This window comes from Streptopelia decaocto, assembly GCF_964273445.1.
Source record: "Streptopelia decaocto genome assembly, chromosome: 8".
Classification (NCBI taxonomy): domain Eukaryota; kingdom Metazoa; phylum Chordata; class Aves; order Columbiformes; family Columbidae; genus Streptopelia; species Streptopelia decaocto.
This window is the reverse complement of record NC_138662.1, coordinates 7342705-7356680: the sequence shown is the minus strand read 5'-3', so window position 1 is coordinate 7356680 and position 13976 is coordinate 7342705. Positions and strand designations below refer to the sequence as shown.

Below are 13976 nucleotides of genomic sequence, written 5' to 3'. Positions count from 1 at the left end.
CAGAGATGGCCACACTCAGCCCAGCTCCGATCCACTTCAAGCCACACCGCTTTTTAAAATTTTGACATTCATTTTACCGAAAAAAAGGAAGCAACAGGCAGCTATACCAACTTACAATTTATTATTTTTTTTTAAAAATGACATGAAACACAAGTAAAAATAAATACATCATATAAACAACAAATTGTTCAAAGTCTCTGTTCTGGGAGATCAGGCGAGCACATCCTGTTCAACAGAGAGAAGAGGGAAGCACATGATCATGCGTGGGGGCAATCGACTGACCCACCCTGCTAGCGACACTCCTCTTTCCAACCACAAAAAGACAGGCCACAAACTAAGGCGGTAGTAAAAAAGAAAGGGGGGAAAAAAAAATAAAAAGAAAAGAACCCCAAAACAACAGAAAACCCAAAATGAGACTCAGTGATGGATTCCTTCAGGCTCCTGTGGATGCGCCAGGGACTCCGGCTCTGAGCCAGGTGCCACCAAGATGGGAGGCACAGAGCTGCAGAGGCTGCTCTCCTGCTGCCCCCCACTCGCACCACCGCCCCTTGGAAGCGAGCGCTTGCTCCGCATTGCAAGGAGCCATCATCTCACTGTATCTAGCTGGACTACATTCCCCTCTTAACCTCTGGTGCCCACCCCAACCCTCCCTGCCCACCCCCTGTCCTCCCAAGACTGAATTAACAAAATTCATCCCAGAGTGGTGAGAAACACTAGTTGTGAAGGTATCTGCTGTGCTTGTCCCTTTTGGCCTGGAAGCCACCCACAAACCAACAGCTATTCTCTTGCGTCCAGCCATTTGCTGACATAATTACCCCAAAATATACATCATTTATAGTGAAGACCCCATGGAAATCCCACCCTCTGCTTGATGGAATATTTGTTTTCTGTGAATATCTGCATCCACCCCACTGACCCCCCAGGCAACCATGCAGCAGATCACGCCCAGCACAGGCCAGGCTGGGCTGTGTTGCCCCCACCCCACAGACTCCCATGATGCCCCAAGAGCTGAGGCGGGGGATCGAGTGCATCTGCCACAACTGGTGAGTGGGCGACAAGCCCACAGAGACAGGGGCCCATGGAGAGGGGGGCACACAGCAGCCACAGCCCTAGCCATGCTTGGGGCACTGTCCCACAACAGTACCCAGCCCAACTGCCCCCAGGGAAATGTCCCACCCATGGGAAGGGCCAGGGCTGGGTGCCCAGGCGGAGGGCACTCGCATGTCCCCAAGGTCCCTGCGGCTCTGCCCTGGCCCCTGGGCTGTGCTCAGAAACCTCCCTTAGTGCCCAAAACCTTCAGCAGAGAGACCTGCATGGCTGTCCTCGGTGTCACCCACAGCCCCACTGCAAGCTGGCAGCTGCTCCCCTCTGGTTGTTTGGAGACAGAAATTCAGCAGCAAAAGAAAAATTTAACCTGTGCAGGGAAAGCCCCTGTTCCAGGCTCAGGAAAACTGAGACAAGACCCTCTGCAACAGAACCACGTGCTGAAGAAGAAAAAAGCCTGGGAATGGCAGACAAGGGTAAGAGGGAATCCCATGGGAGAGAACTTCAGGGCTCTGAGAGGTCCCCCCACTCAGAAAGCCCCTGGATAACTCACACAGCGTCTGTGGGGTGGAGGAAATCCTGCCCGCAGCACTGGGGCACAGCAGGTGCCTCTGATTACCTCAGAGCAGCCCCAGTCGCTGCCAGTCCCCACGGCAGCCCTGTGGTCGGGCTGCCACAGCTGTCTCTGCTACCACCTCTCAGCTGAGGCTCTGACAGGGCACAGGGGACTTGGCCCCTCGTTAAAAGGTGCTCAGGGCTGGTCTGTGGGACAGAGAGGTGCCAGGTGCCCTGCCATGCTCCAGGAGGGCAGCTGGGGCTCCGCTTGGGTGCTTGCTGAGCAGAGACACCGTGCTGTGGTTGCCCCCATCCACGGACATTTGCCAGCGAGAGGAAGTCCCCCACAGGGGATCGCACCCAGGGGCAGCCACACCACAGAAGGGCAGTGAGGGATCTCCAAGCCCCCATGGTCACACAGGAGCCAGGAGAGCCCTTATAACCTGCCCTGGTGCCCATGGCGCAAAGGACGTGCCCTGCAGCAACCAAGTACCTGCCACCACCAGCTCCTACGGCCACAGGGCCTGGGCTGCACTGGGGACCCCCAGGAGGACATCAGGTGACAGTGTAGGGACATGCCCGGGCCTGCTCAGGAAGCCCCAAGTGCTCTCGTGGCAAGGCAAGGGGCAGAAAAAAGGGTCTGCAGTCACAGGTACCATGGCTGCAGTGCCAGCTACCCCCCCAGCTGAACCTTCACGCCTCATCCCAGCACAGAGCCACAGAAAACCCAGTTCAGAGAGGACGCAGGAGGGTCCCTCGGATGAACCTGACAGCTGCCAGCGAGGACCAGGGCTGCAACAGGGCTCTGGCGAGGGGCTGCTCACACTCCAGCCTCCCCCACACACCCGCAGGTCTTGACACTCGCTACTCTCGACAAGGAAAGCCCTTGCCTAGGTCCATTCCCCAAATCCACCGGAAAACCGACAGCCTCACAGGGATGCAACGGACATCAGGGCAAGCTCGTCACACAATCAGTGTCACAGGGTTGTGCACGAGGTGGACACACAGAGCACAGGAGGGCATGACTCACAGACGCAGCACTGTCAAGTCTTTGGAGAAACTTGCATGAACACCATCAGTTAATTTGCTTTGTTACTTTTGTGGGGGGTTTGATTTTTATTTCCATGGTGCATCCAAAGACAAGTTGTCCAGCAGTTTGCTCAGAACCCCTCGGTTTTCAACTCCTAGGATATGTTAAAGAAGAAAGCACTATTTTAATGTTTGTTTTTTTTAAAAAATAATTAAAATAATTTGCATAGCTAAACTGTTGATCTAAGGCTTCTATGAATGGTGTGGTTATGTTTGACAGACAATGTCCATTAAACAGAGAAAGACACTAGGAAAGCCCCATAACATTTTTTATTATGTTTTTGTAACACACGCGTGCATACACCCCCCTCTCTTTCTCTCAGGAAGGGAGGTCCCCTCCTTCCAGCGCCCCTTTGATGGAGGATGTCAGGACATCCTGCCTTTTCCTACACCCACTTGGTCCCAGCAAACACCCATGACCACAGCTTCCACAGCCCACGAGGTCCCCTACAAGCTACCACTGCTCCCAAGTCCCAGCCACACTCCAGGGACATCCCATGCAGGTGAGTGCACCTCCTGCCTGGTGACATCCAGCTGTGACATGGAGTTTCCCAGATTTCAGGTCTCCATCCTAACACAGTCACACACAGAGTCATGCACCCCAAGCCCAGCTTCTGCTCAGGATCCCCAGCCCCGAGGCATTTGCTGGCAGGGCCAGGCTCTGCAGGCGGGTGGCAGAGCAGGACTGGGCTCGGTGCCACTCCCTGTGTGGGGACAGGTGGGTCCCCAGCAGGAGCTCTGCCTTCCCACCACCACACACCTCACAGCCCTCCTCCTCCTCACCGGGAACAAGCACAGGAGGCTGTAACACACACTCCTCCACCTGCCCCAACACAGCCAGAGGGCTCCATCCTCCCTCTGCTGCTGCTGAACACCCAGAGCAGCTCTTCCCTGCTCCGGGACGATGCCCCGATGGGGCACATCCAGCCAATGCAACACAGGTCAGCTACAGGCTGCAGAGATCTGCAGCCGGCCCTGCTTCCAGTCACGCTTTGGTCAGCTGGCTGCTTCTCCCCACACAGACAACCCAACAAGCAATCACTGCATGATGGAGGCCAGCATTTTATTTTTTTTAATATGGAAATTAATTTAAAAATAGAAAGAAAGAGTCTCCCAAATAATAAATATTAAGCCTTCATGAAATAAATTAATGTAGAGATTCTGTGCAGGGGGAAATCACTCTGATCACAGATTAAACAGCAACTGGCACTGGGTCCAGTGTCCCTTCCAACCTTCCCCACTGCCTGGTGCAGTGGAGAAGCAGCAGCAAGCCCCCCTGCTGCCGGATCTGGTGGGCCACGGCGGGGCGAGACGTGGCCTTCACACAGAATGGCAGGGTCGTGGGGAAGTCACCAGGATTCCCCTCCAATGGCCACCAAGACATCTGGGATTGCTCCCATCATCTGGCACACAGAGCTGGCATCAGAACCCTAGGACCAACCTACCTGGGATGCAACCCTCCAGAAGGGCTGGGGAGGACAGGACCCTCCAAAAGGGTCTGGGGGAGCCCTCACCAGAGCCCTGCCCACCTCACTGCAGCAGGAGCCTGCCTGGAGCCCTCACACTGGTTTCATGTGAATTTGAAGAAGATGACAAATCATTTGTGGGGTGTTTTGATTCTTTTTTTTTCTCTCTCTCCCCCCCCCCCCCTTTTTTTTTTACATCAATCCCACTGCCCCAACATACACAACACAGAAGCCCCTCTGCACCCTCCCCAGTAAAAACACTTCGTCCCCAAACTCTGCTGGAGATGTCCCCCCCGGCGTGAGAGAAGTTCACAGATAAGGCAGTTTGTGTGAGAGGAAGCTCGGCCCTGCCCGCAGTCAAGCCCAAGCCTCCAGGCCTGAGAAGGGCAGTGGCTTGCAACATCAAAACTCCCTCTTCCAGACAAGACAGAGAACAGAGACAGACAGACAGAGCGTGGGAGGGAGGCACTCCTATGTTTGCATCGCTGCTTCCCTCCTCCCCTGGCTCTTGCTCCACCTGCCCTCACAGGTCCACTCTATCCCCCTCCCATCTCCCAGTCCCTAATAACAATTCAGACCCTTGACAGCTAAAAAACAACAAAACAAAATGAAAAGAACAAAACCACCCCCACACCCTTTGCATCCTTCTCCACCCACTGCTGTGGCCCAGAGGGGAAATCCTGACTCCCAAAAAGGTCCTGCAACTTTTGCCTCCTGGCAGAGCTGAGACCAAGCAGGAGCTGGGCCCATTATTTCCCTGTGATCTCTATAACATCGTCGTCATCTTTGTCCTCGTCATTAGAGCTGCATCCCACCTCTGGGACCTCCTGGGGTTCAAACTGAGGCACCTGGGACCGAAGGAGGCCCCCAGCCGGGTAGCCCGAGTGAGGGGACACGTAGCCAGGGTAGGCAGATGCCATGCTCCTGGGAAGGCTGCTAGGCAAGACGGGGGCTGGGAAAGGAGCAAACATCCTGGGCTCGGGCAGGAGTGACTGCGTGAAGGGAAGCGAGTAATTGGGCAGCACCCCCGTCAGAGAAGGGTTTAGCATGAATGAGGGGATGCTGGCGGTGGCTGAGGTAGCAGCAGAAGAGCTGGCGGTGCCGGCTGTCAGCAGAGGGTCAGTAGTCACAGGGAACACCAGATGAGGGTCTGGGAGTAAATTGGGCAGCTGGTAGTAAGAGGAGCCAGCACCCATGTACAAGGAGTTTCCTGGTTGGGAGGCAAATGGATGGGTTAGGTTGTGGTTTAAAGAGACAGGAGGCATGGCGAACCCACCAGAGACGGGGTACCCGTGTTCGTAGGGCTGCACGGACGATGGCAACTGGCGCTTCTTCTGCTGCCGGCGGGCTTGCTCCTCTGGAGCTGACGGCGAGGTCGACTTGCGCTTGTTGCCCCGCAAGTCCAACACCGAGTGGGCATCAACATGCTGGCTGGTGGCTGGCAGGGCTGAAGTCACAGCGGGAGCCATGCAGTGAATCCCCACGCGCTGCTCAGCTCCTCGGGCTGCTAAGCCAGGTGCGGTGTCCGTGCGAGCAGGGTGGCCTTGCGCTGCATTGGTGCTGGGAGAGCTGTGTCGGGACTCCCGGGCAGCTGCGGCCTCTGCATACTGCTGCAGCTCACTGATGATCTCAGGGCTGTCAGGGGATATGGGCCGAGTGAGCTCCTCCGTGCTGGGGAGCTGAGGTGATGAGGCACTGTGTCTGCCATTGCTTGTGGACTCCAGCGAAGAGTTCTGGGAGCCTGGGGGTGAGGAGATGGAGCAGGTGAGAAAGACAATCTTGGAGAAAAACCTGAGGGTCAAGAAGCAACAGCAGGAAGGAAGGTGGGGGAATCATGGGAAGATCATGGGGTCAGCTCTGAAGACAGGTGTGATGGAAGGCAGCCAGGGAACAGCACCCCAGACACTGAGGTAGGAAAGCCCTCGAGCGAGCCCCACACGGCACTCACAAACCCCTACCTGAGGCAGCTGCCCGACGGTCTTCATTGCCCTTGGTCTTCCCAGTGGTCCGGATTGCAAAAATCCGCCCATCGCTGGTCCGGATATACGTCCCTGGGACAAAGGCAGAACAACTTCATTCACAGTTTCCGTGTGCCTGCGAGGCTGCCCAGGCTGGACTAGGACAGCGGTGCTGCATAAGGGCAGCCCACAGATTGTGCAGGGGATCGGCAGGGGGCTGTTGCCCCCTTTCTCGCTCCTCATTTCCATCCCTTCAGCTTTCCCAGGTTGGAGCTCATCCCTTCCCAATGTGCTGTCTGTGGGAAATATGGATCTTCATGCTTGGGACTAAGTTTGTTCTGGGAGCACTGGTAAGTGTTTGGCTACCCCAGTACACAAAGTGGGCATTTTGAGAATGAGATACCCAACCACGAAGTTCAACAGCTCCTCTCAGAGGCAGGAGCAGCCACAGCTGCAATAGCCCTGAAGCATCAGCTACAACAGCACACCCAAATCATGGGCTGCAACAGAGCCACTGCAAAGTCCAGATCTCCTCCCCTTCCTGTTTCTTTTCCTCTCAAGGGACCGATTCATGCTTTTACACCCCTTTCTTTACCAAGTAGCATCAGCTAGGACCCTATCCACAAGTCTTACTGTGACAGAGAGACCTACCTTTTGTCCCTCGGATGATGTGGATGCTCTCGCCAGCACTGATTCTTGCCTGTACATCAGTGGATGTGTTTGTACCCGGAATCACAATATCTGGCAGTAGGGGAAGAAACAGAACAGTGTATGTGAAATTACACACCAGCCACACTCAGGACCAGAGAGGTGAACTACTGAACACCTCTGCTAGCAGTGCAGTTGTCTCTACTACACACTGTTCTGGAAGCAAGCCCTGGGTTGAGTTCTGAGCAGCACAGGAAGGCAGCAGAGGCTCCGAGGAAACAAAAGCCATGCAACTCCGGCACAGCACCTCCCCTATCCCAACAGGGGCAACTGGTGACAGTATTGCAGGTCTCCTCATGGGGAGTTCACTCCCAACAGCCTGCCAGGCCCATACTCCTTGCACACCTTGCAGGGTAAGTCCTCCAGGTACAGGGGAACCCCTCGAATGCAGAGAAGCAGTATCAGTGGCTCTGATGCCCATCTGCCCACAGCCCACATGGGCATCAACAACTCGCTCCTCAATTCACCGTGGGCCTCACAACTCAACCTACTGTAAGCACCAGCAACTCACCTGTGGTAGTGACAATCTTCTGTACAAGGACACCAGCTCGCTGTAGATAGTTGATGGGGAAGTTGACAGCAGGGTTGGAACTTGAGGTTGATCCTGCACTGCCCATGGGGACGTGCCGGGGCATCATAGGAATGGGCGTGGATTGAACTGGGCGGACGCTTGCCACCGGCTTGTCCTCACCCTTGAGGGCTGGTCGCCTAGTGAGAGAGGAGGCTGGAAAGTGCAGTGCCCCCACTGACAGGGCTGAGCATCCTCTGCCCCGTCATTTCACGTCTACAGCATGGGAAGAAGGGGACAAGACAGATGCTCACCAGTTCCTCTGGCTAAAAGCAGGGATACTCGTCAGACTCTGGTCACTGGCTGGGTAATACTGTGCGTAGGACGGCCGGGTGTAGGGGACGGATGCTCGCTTTTCCTCCTCATAGCTCTTCTTGGCTGCTTTCTTCTCTGCCTTGGTCAGCTTGTGCTCCTTCCGGTCGATCAGCAGTGACTCATGTTGAAAAGGCTCCTGCAACCCCACAGCACTGAGGCTTTGACAGCAACACACCACAAGAGGGAACCAACATGCCCCAAATGGCAGCTACCTGGTCCCTGCACCAGCACTGTCTCCATACCTGGCTGGAGCAGGGAAGAGGGGAGTTTGGAGGCAGAGCTGGTCATGGCAAAGCATGTGTGGGGCAAATGTGATCAAGGCTCAGCTTGAAAAGTGACAGAGTCAGCTAAGCCATCACTCACCATCACTAAGCCTGTCCATCACTTACCACAAGCACACAGCAAAAAACCACAAGTCAACCGGCAGGCAAAGAGCACAAGCATGGAGCCTGCTGAGATGTCACAGAGCCACCAGAGCCCTGTGGCACCTGGCCACAGTCCCACTCTGCAGCACTACCCTGCCAGTGACACTCTTCACAATGCAGGCAAGTGCTGGCTGCCCCAGCTTTATTTTAAAGCCACCCCAGGAAGACAGCTTGCAGCAAGCTGGGATGTACCACTGCCACCTTCCCACCCAGCAGCAAGTTGAGAACAGTGCCCTACAACCAGCCCCCAAATCTGTCCAGGACAGACATGGTTCTAAATGTGCAGAAGATATTGTGGGGAAGGGCAGGGCTCTTAGAGCCCTCTCTAAAGGATTTTTTACCTATTCCCACCAGCACACAGATGTGTCCTTCTTGCCACCATGTCCCCTTCAAACAGCCAGACTCTTCCAGACATCCTCCTGCCTGTGCATGTTGTGCCAGCCAGGAAGCGGGTTGCCTTACCTTGGTGATGAGGTGAGGATACTTGAGACAGGCTAATTGTAGAACAGACTCCTTCATCTTGCTTGGATTGAGGGAGAGCTGAGCAGGGTTGGATTCCTCTTCCACAAAATGCAGCAGGTTCTCCACTTCTCGTCGGGTGAAGTTCAGCACTGGGTTCAGATCATCCACCACCCGATCTGGAAAAGAGAGTGAAAAGAGCGGTACTGTTGCCTGCTGCCCTTCCTACACTCCTGCCCAAATACAGCTCCGTCCTTGCAATCTGCCCAGTCCTCAGAAGCCTTCTGTATATGTCAGGGCAGGGAGAAAAATCATCAGCCATGTTCAGAGATGAACCTGTTTGACCAAGTCAGGCTGACAAACACCCTGTGCTCCACACTGCACAGCAATGCAGTGCAGGTCATGGAGCTCCTGCCATGCAGGAACTTGAGGCTAATTATGGCTGGTGTCCCATCGCACATCTCAAGGCTGAAAATGTACAAGCCCTGGGACAGAATGCAGCCACATCAGTATGTGCCCTCCCACAAATCCCACCCAAAATGTTCAAGTTAATAACCAGGTGCTGCAATTCACAGAACTCTATTGTGTCAAAAGCTCAGAAATTCACAGTCCCCCTCTCACAAGAGCCTGAAAGTTTTCCTCAGATGTTCCTTTCTGCACACAGGGCAAACAGGAGCACATGGAGAAAATATCCTCCATGATCCTCCTGGGAGCCAGAGGACTCCTGCTCAAGCGCAAGACAGCACACTGAGCCAACCACGCTGGGCTGCTGCCTCTGGAGTTGGGTTTTGAGACAAAGAAGGATGCAGGCAGCAGAACTCTTTTTGGGTCACCACAACCCTCAGTTGCATGCTCAACAAGAGCAGCTCAACAGCTGGCACAAGTCAGCCCTAAGATAACATGCCTGTTATTTCTTTGGCTGTTTGATTTTCAACCTTAAAAAAAATGACAAATCCCAAGGAAACAGGACTTGAAGGAGCCAAAAGGAGTGAAAGCCAAGAATGGAGCACCATATCCACTTACCTGACATGCCCTGCTTGGATATCTGACGGTCGTAGATCTTCTTCTCAAGGGTGTAGTCAGAAACCAGTCTGTAAATGTGGCATGGCTTCTTCTGCCCGTAGCGGTACACTCGGCACACGGCCTGTGCGTCATGGCATGGGTTCCAAGAAGCGTCAAACACCACCACTCTGTTTGCTCCTATGAGGTTGACACCCAAACACCCAGCACTGGAAATTAAAGGCAAATTTCAAATTAAAGGCAAATTTCAAACTGCTGCCTTGGCCAATTTTCAGAGTTTCTAGGCATAGTCATCACACTATCATCCCACAGAGTCTGGAGAGCACACTACAAAGGAATTTAAGAATTGAAAACCCATATGCACACAGAGCTCCAGCATGAGTCCTCCACTGCAGCCTTCTGCTCCAGCCAACTTACCGTGTGGACAAAAGAAACAGCCAAACAGAGGTGTTACTGGGGTCATTGAACTGGTTAATCAGCCGTTCCCTTTCCGAGGCAGAGGTGCTGCCATCCAGTCCTGAGAAGAAAAAAGGACATGTTTAGAAGTTCTGTATGTTCGGAAGAATCTCATGAGAACAACCCACTTCCTAAACACTGAGTTTGGTACTGGTTTCCAACCAGTTCTAGGTCTTCCTCAAGTCATGCACTCTAGGAACTCCACTGGACCATTCTGCACCTCTAATTTGCCCTGCCAGGCAGGTGCAATGCAGCCAGCCAGGTTGGGATTTGTTCAACTGAAAGATCAAGCAAAACATTACTCAAGCTTGGCAAGGCCAGGACTGGGAGTACTACAATGCACCTAGCACATTAAGGCTCCGTATTAGGCAAGAGCAGCAGGCACAAAGGCCTCATGTATGCTAGAAGCTCAAGGAACCAAGCTAAAGCAAAATTGTGAAAGCCCTTGGCAAAACCCCATAGACTGGATCTGAGCACAGAGAGTGCTGGTTTAAAGGAATGCAGAGGGGTGTCATGTCCCTGTTCCTGGGCAGCAGCTTGCTTCTGGCAGCTCTGCAAAAATCAGGGACACCGTATTTACCCCTCATCTCAGTCCTGGCCTTTAAAGTAGCCACACAAAGCAACAACCCATGCCAGAACAAGATTTAAAGCTGAGAAGAGGGGAGGAGGAATTCAAAGCCCCAAGCTAATGAAAGCATTCCACAGTGATTCTGGTTTGGAAAGCAAGATCTAGAAAATAGCCACATAGGAAGCAAAAAGTATCTTCCAAAACTGAAAAAGTGCTGGTGTGTGAAATGTTAAAGGTGTCTAACATCTTCTGAGTAAGATATCAAAAAGATTTAGAAATTATCAGTTGCTATCAAACTGGCGTTGCCTTCCCAAGCAACTAAAGCAAGAACAATCTGAAAGAGACTCCGTCAGAAAAATGTTTCAGAAGAGCATTTTCACACCCCGGGACAACTACAAGAAGATGGTGGGTGACTTTCCAGAGTTAGTCCATCATGGAGGGTCAAACAATGTCACACCAAAAGAGGAGGATTGGCTGCACTCACTGTAATAGTTGATGTTTCGGACCCAGTTGTGAACTCCTCCATCTGAGCCTGGAGGACCTGGCATTGGTCTCTTTGCCAAAAACTCTTCAATGACAGATAAGGTGGACAAGCTCTGGCTGCAAAACCAAGATCTCTGTTCAGGAGAAAGCCCCCACGGCAGCAGAAGCAGAGTATGAGAACTCTTCCCCAACCATGACAGCATTGACAGCTGTCAAACCCTGTTTGTGGCAGCACACCTCTCACTGGTGAAATCAATAGTGGCAGAAGTATAAAATTCATGGAGGAAAAGTAGAATCTAATATAACAAAGGAGAAAAGGGGAACTGCCACACCATTCATCCCATGTAACAACTTCCTACTATCAGGAAGGGTCCAACTACTCAAGCATTTGGTGAGTGTAGGATCAGCTGTTGACACTTTGCTTACCTGAAGACTAAGATCTTGTCTCCGAGCTTTACACTTTCCTCAATTAGGTGGAACAGTAACACCATCTTGGGTGAGTTTTCCAAGACTCCCATCTGGTAATCACACAAGATGTCTTTGGCCTACCAAGAAACAGGAGTCTATTATAGGTGGAAATGCTCATTCCCTATTTAGTTCAACATCCCTGTCTCATGGTGAGAGAAATAAGTCATTGCAGAGAGATTATCTACATCCAGTCAGGCCAAGGTGACAATGTCCTGCTGCTACCTCCCATTCCAGAATGACAAACTTCTTGGAGTATGGATGAACGAGCATTGTCTTAACCTCTCATGACTCTCTACTAGAGCTCAAGACCTCTCCTCCAGCCCACTAGATTTACTACCACCTTATCTAGATTAAACTTCAATCTAACACATTTTTAGAAGAAAAAAATCCACAGCCTTTCTGGTCAGACGAAAACAATGGTATAAAAGAGTGCCACCTGCACTCCTGCTTCACGAGAGTCCCAAAAGCCTTTCCCAGCACCATGCAGAGGTACTTATCAAGATGCTCTGTGGTAGAAAAACATGTAAGAGAAATCCCCAACTCTTAAACAAAAGAGTATTTTCTCTGCTTTAGTTCAGAAAACTGCCCTAGCAAAAAGAGGTACGGTCTTCCAGAGTAAGTATCTAGCCTATGTTTATCATAACTTTCCACATAAAGAGGTTTCCAGCAGTGGTACTCACCCACTCATACGTAACAACCTGATTTGCTCTCTCCTGAAAAGGGTTGAAGCCAACGCTCTGGAGGAACTTGCTATTGGTAGCTTCTGCAACTGGTGATGCCAAAGTATTATTCTCTGTTTTGACTTTAATTCCCTGAGGCTGGCAGCGGGAATTTGTATTTGCTGTGCTAAGGTCATCCACATCCAAATCCTGCTCGTTTGCCAGATTCTCCTTTTGCAGAGCTTCATATAACACATCTGGATGGTTCCAGATCTGAAGAGGTAAGAAGAGAAAGTGGTTAGGCCTGTGCTTGCCAGTGATTGTGGACTGAAAGCCCCCACAGCTATTCAAAGGAAAGAACTAATACTTTGATCATCTCCTCACCATCCCCACATGGAACTGTGAAGCACTGCAGAGAAAACCAGTCTGTATTAAGGCAGTGAAAACAGAAATCAGGGCTCTGTCATGACACAAGGTATAAACCACCTTAACCAAGGCTCTCCTGACTTTAAAACTGCCAAATTCTTTCCTTGAAAACAAAACAGAAGGCCACTGCGCACCCCACCGAGGAAGCTGCTTGTTTGGTAAATGGTTAAGGTATGAGCCCAGTGCTGGCTCAGCTGATGGCTGCAGACTTCTTGCACGAATTTGAAAAAGACATTTAAAATCCCTGCACCCCAGTTCTGGAAGTGGGGATAACAATTCTGCTGGGCTATTGCAGGGCACTCTGGGGACAGAAGATGCACCTGGCCAGCCACACTTTTATCTCCTGCTTTCACTTGTATTCCTGCCTTTCCCTTGCATACCAGAGTATTTCTTTGTAGTTCCTGTCAAAACCTACCTTGCAACAGACACAGAAAGCTTTGAGTGGGTTCAGTCCCAGCCAGCCACTGTTGCCTGCATCTCGGAACCGGTTCATGAACTCCGTATAAAGGGCCCGCTGGATCTTTGAAAGACGTACCAAAATGACATGTTCTTCCTTAGACGGGAGTTGAACCTTCAGCACATTGTGGCCTCGCCTGTGGATGAAATAAAGAAAGAGATAAATAGAGGGAAGGGAATTTCCCAATCCAATCCAATCTCTCTGTGGCTGCATGTAGGGTAAGATTTCGACTTCTTGCCCACCTGGCTGCAGGGAGAAAGACCTCCAGTTGCTCCTCTAACACACAATGTTTCTGAGATACTCTTGCTGCTGCCAAATACCAACTATAAGCACAATTACAAAGATCTGAAATGTTAAAATCTTCTAGCACAAGTTACAGTGTTAAAAAAGTGATTAAAGTCCTGTTTTCCATGGCAGCTGAAAAACAGAAATAAGACCTAAGGTCTCTTTTTAGCTTTGCCAATGACTAAGACACCCCATTCAAATCACTGGCCCAGCATCTTAGAACCCTTATCTGAGAAACAAAGTGGATTTGTGTCCAGAGTGGTGAAGACCTTATAATTCTCTGCAACTATCTGAAAGGTGGTTGTAGTGAGGTGGGAATTGGTTTCTTCTCCCAAGTAACAAATGATAGGATGAGAAGAAATGGCCTCAAGTTGCACCAGGGGAGGTTTAGATTAGGAAAAATGTCCTCACTGTAAGGGCTGTCAGGCATTGGAACAGGCTGTTCAGGGAAGTGGTGGAGTCACCATCCCTGCAGGGGTTTAAAAGACATACAGATGATGTTCTCAGGGACATGGCTTAGAGGTGGACTTGGCAGTGCCAGGTTAATGGTCGGACTCAACGGTCTTA

General features: G+C 51.7%; 1 protein-coding gene across 6 annotated transcripts in view; it reads right to left on the bottom strand.

Moving 5' to 3' along the window:
- Positions 1–102: 102 nt before the first annotated feature.
- RAD54L2 (RAD54 like 2) overlaps positions 103–13976 on the bottom strand; it is a 68324-nt gene continuing 54450 nt past the window's right edge. For 3 of the 6 annotated variants that reach the window (XM_082060193.1, XM_082060192.1, XM_082060194.1), the window contains 12 exons: positions 13083–13260; positions 12263–12514; positions 11541–11659; positions 11116–11231; positions 10025–10124; positions 9611–9816; positions 8591–8766; positions 7643–7839; positions 7332–7528; positions 6764–6853; positions 6113–6205; positions 103–5895 (listed from right to left, as the gene is read on the bottom strand). In XM_082060193.1, the coding sequence (XP_081916319.1) occupies positions 4904–5895; positions 6113–6205; positions 6764–6853; positions 7332–7528; positions 7643–7839; positions 8591–8766; positions 9611–9816; positions 10025–10124; positions 11116–11231; positions 11541–11659; positions 12263–12514; positions 13083–13260 (2716 nt within the window). In that variant the 3' untranslated portion in view covers positions 103–4903. The remainder of the gene's footprint in view (positions 5896–6112; positions 6206–6763; positions 6854–7331; positions 7529–7642; positions 7840–8590; positions 8767–9610; positions 9817–10024; positions 10125–11115; positions 11232–11540; positions 11660–12262; positions 12515–13082; positions 13261–13976) is intronic. The other 3 variants (XR_014184788.1, XM_082060196.1, XM_082060195.1) reach the window with 3 other exon arrangements.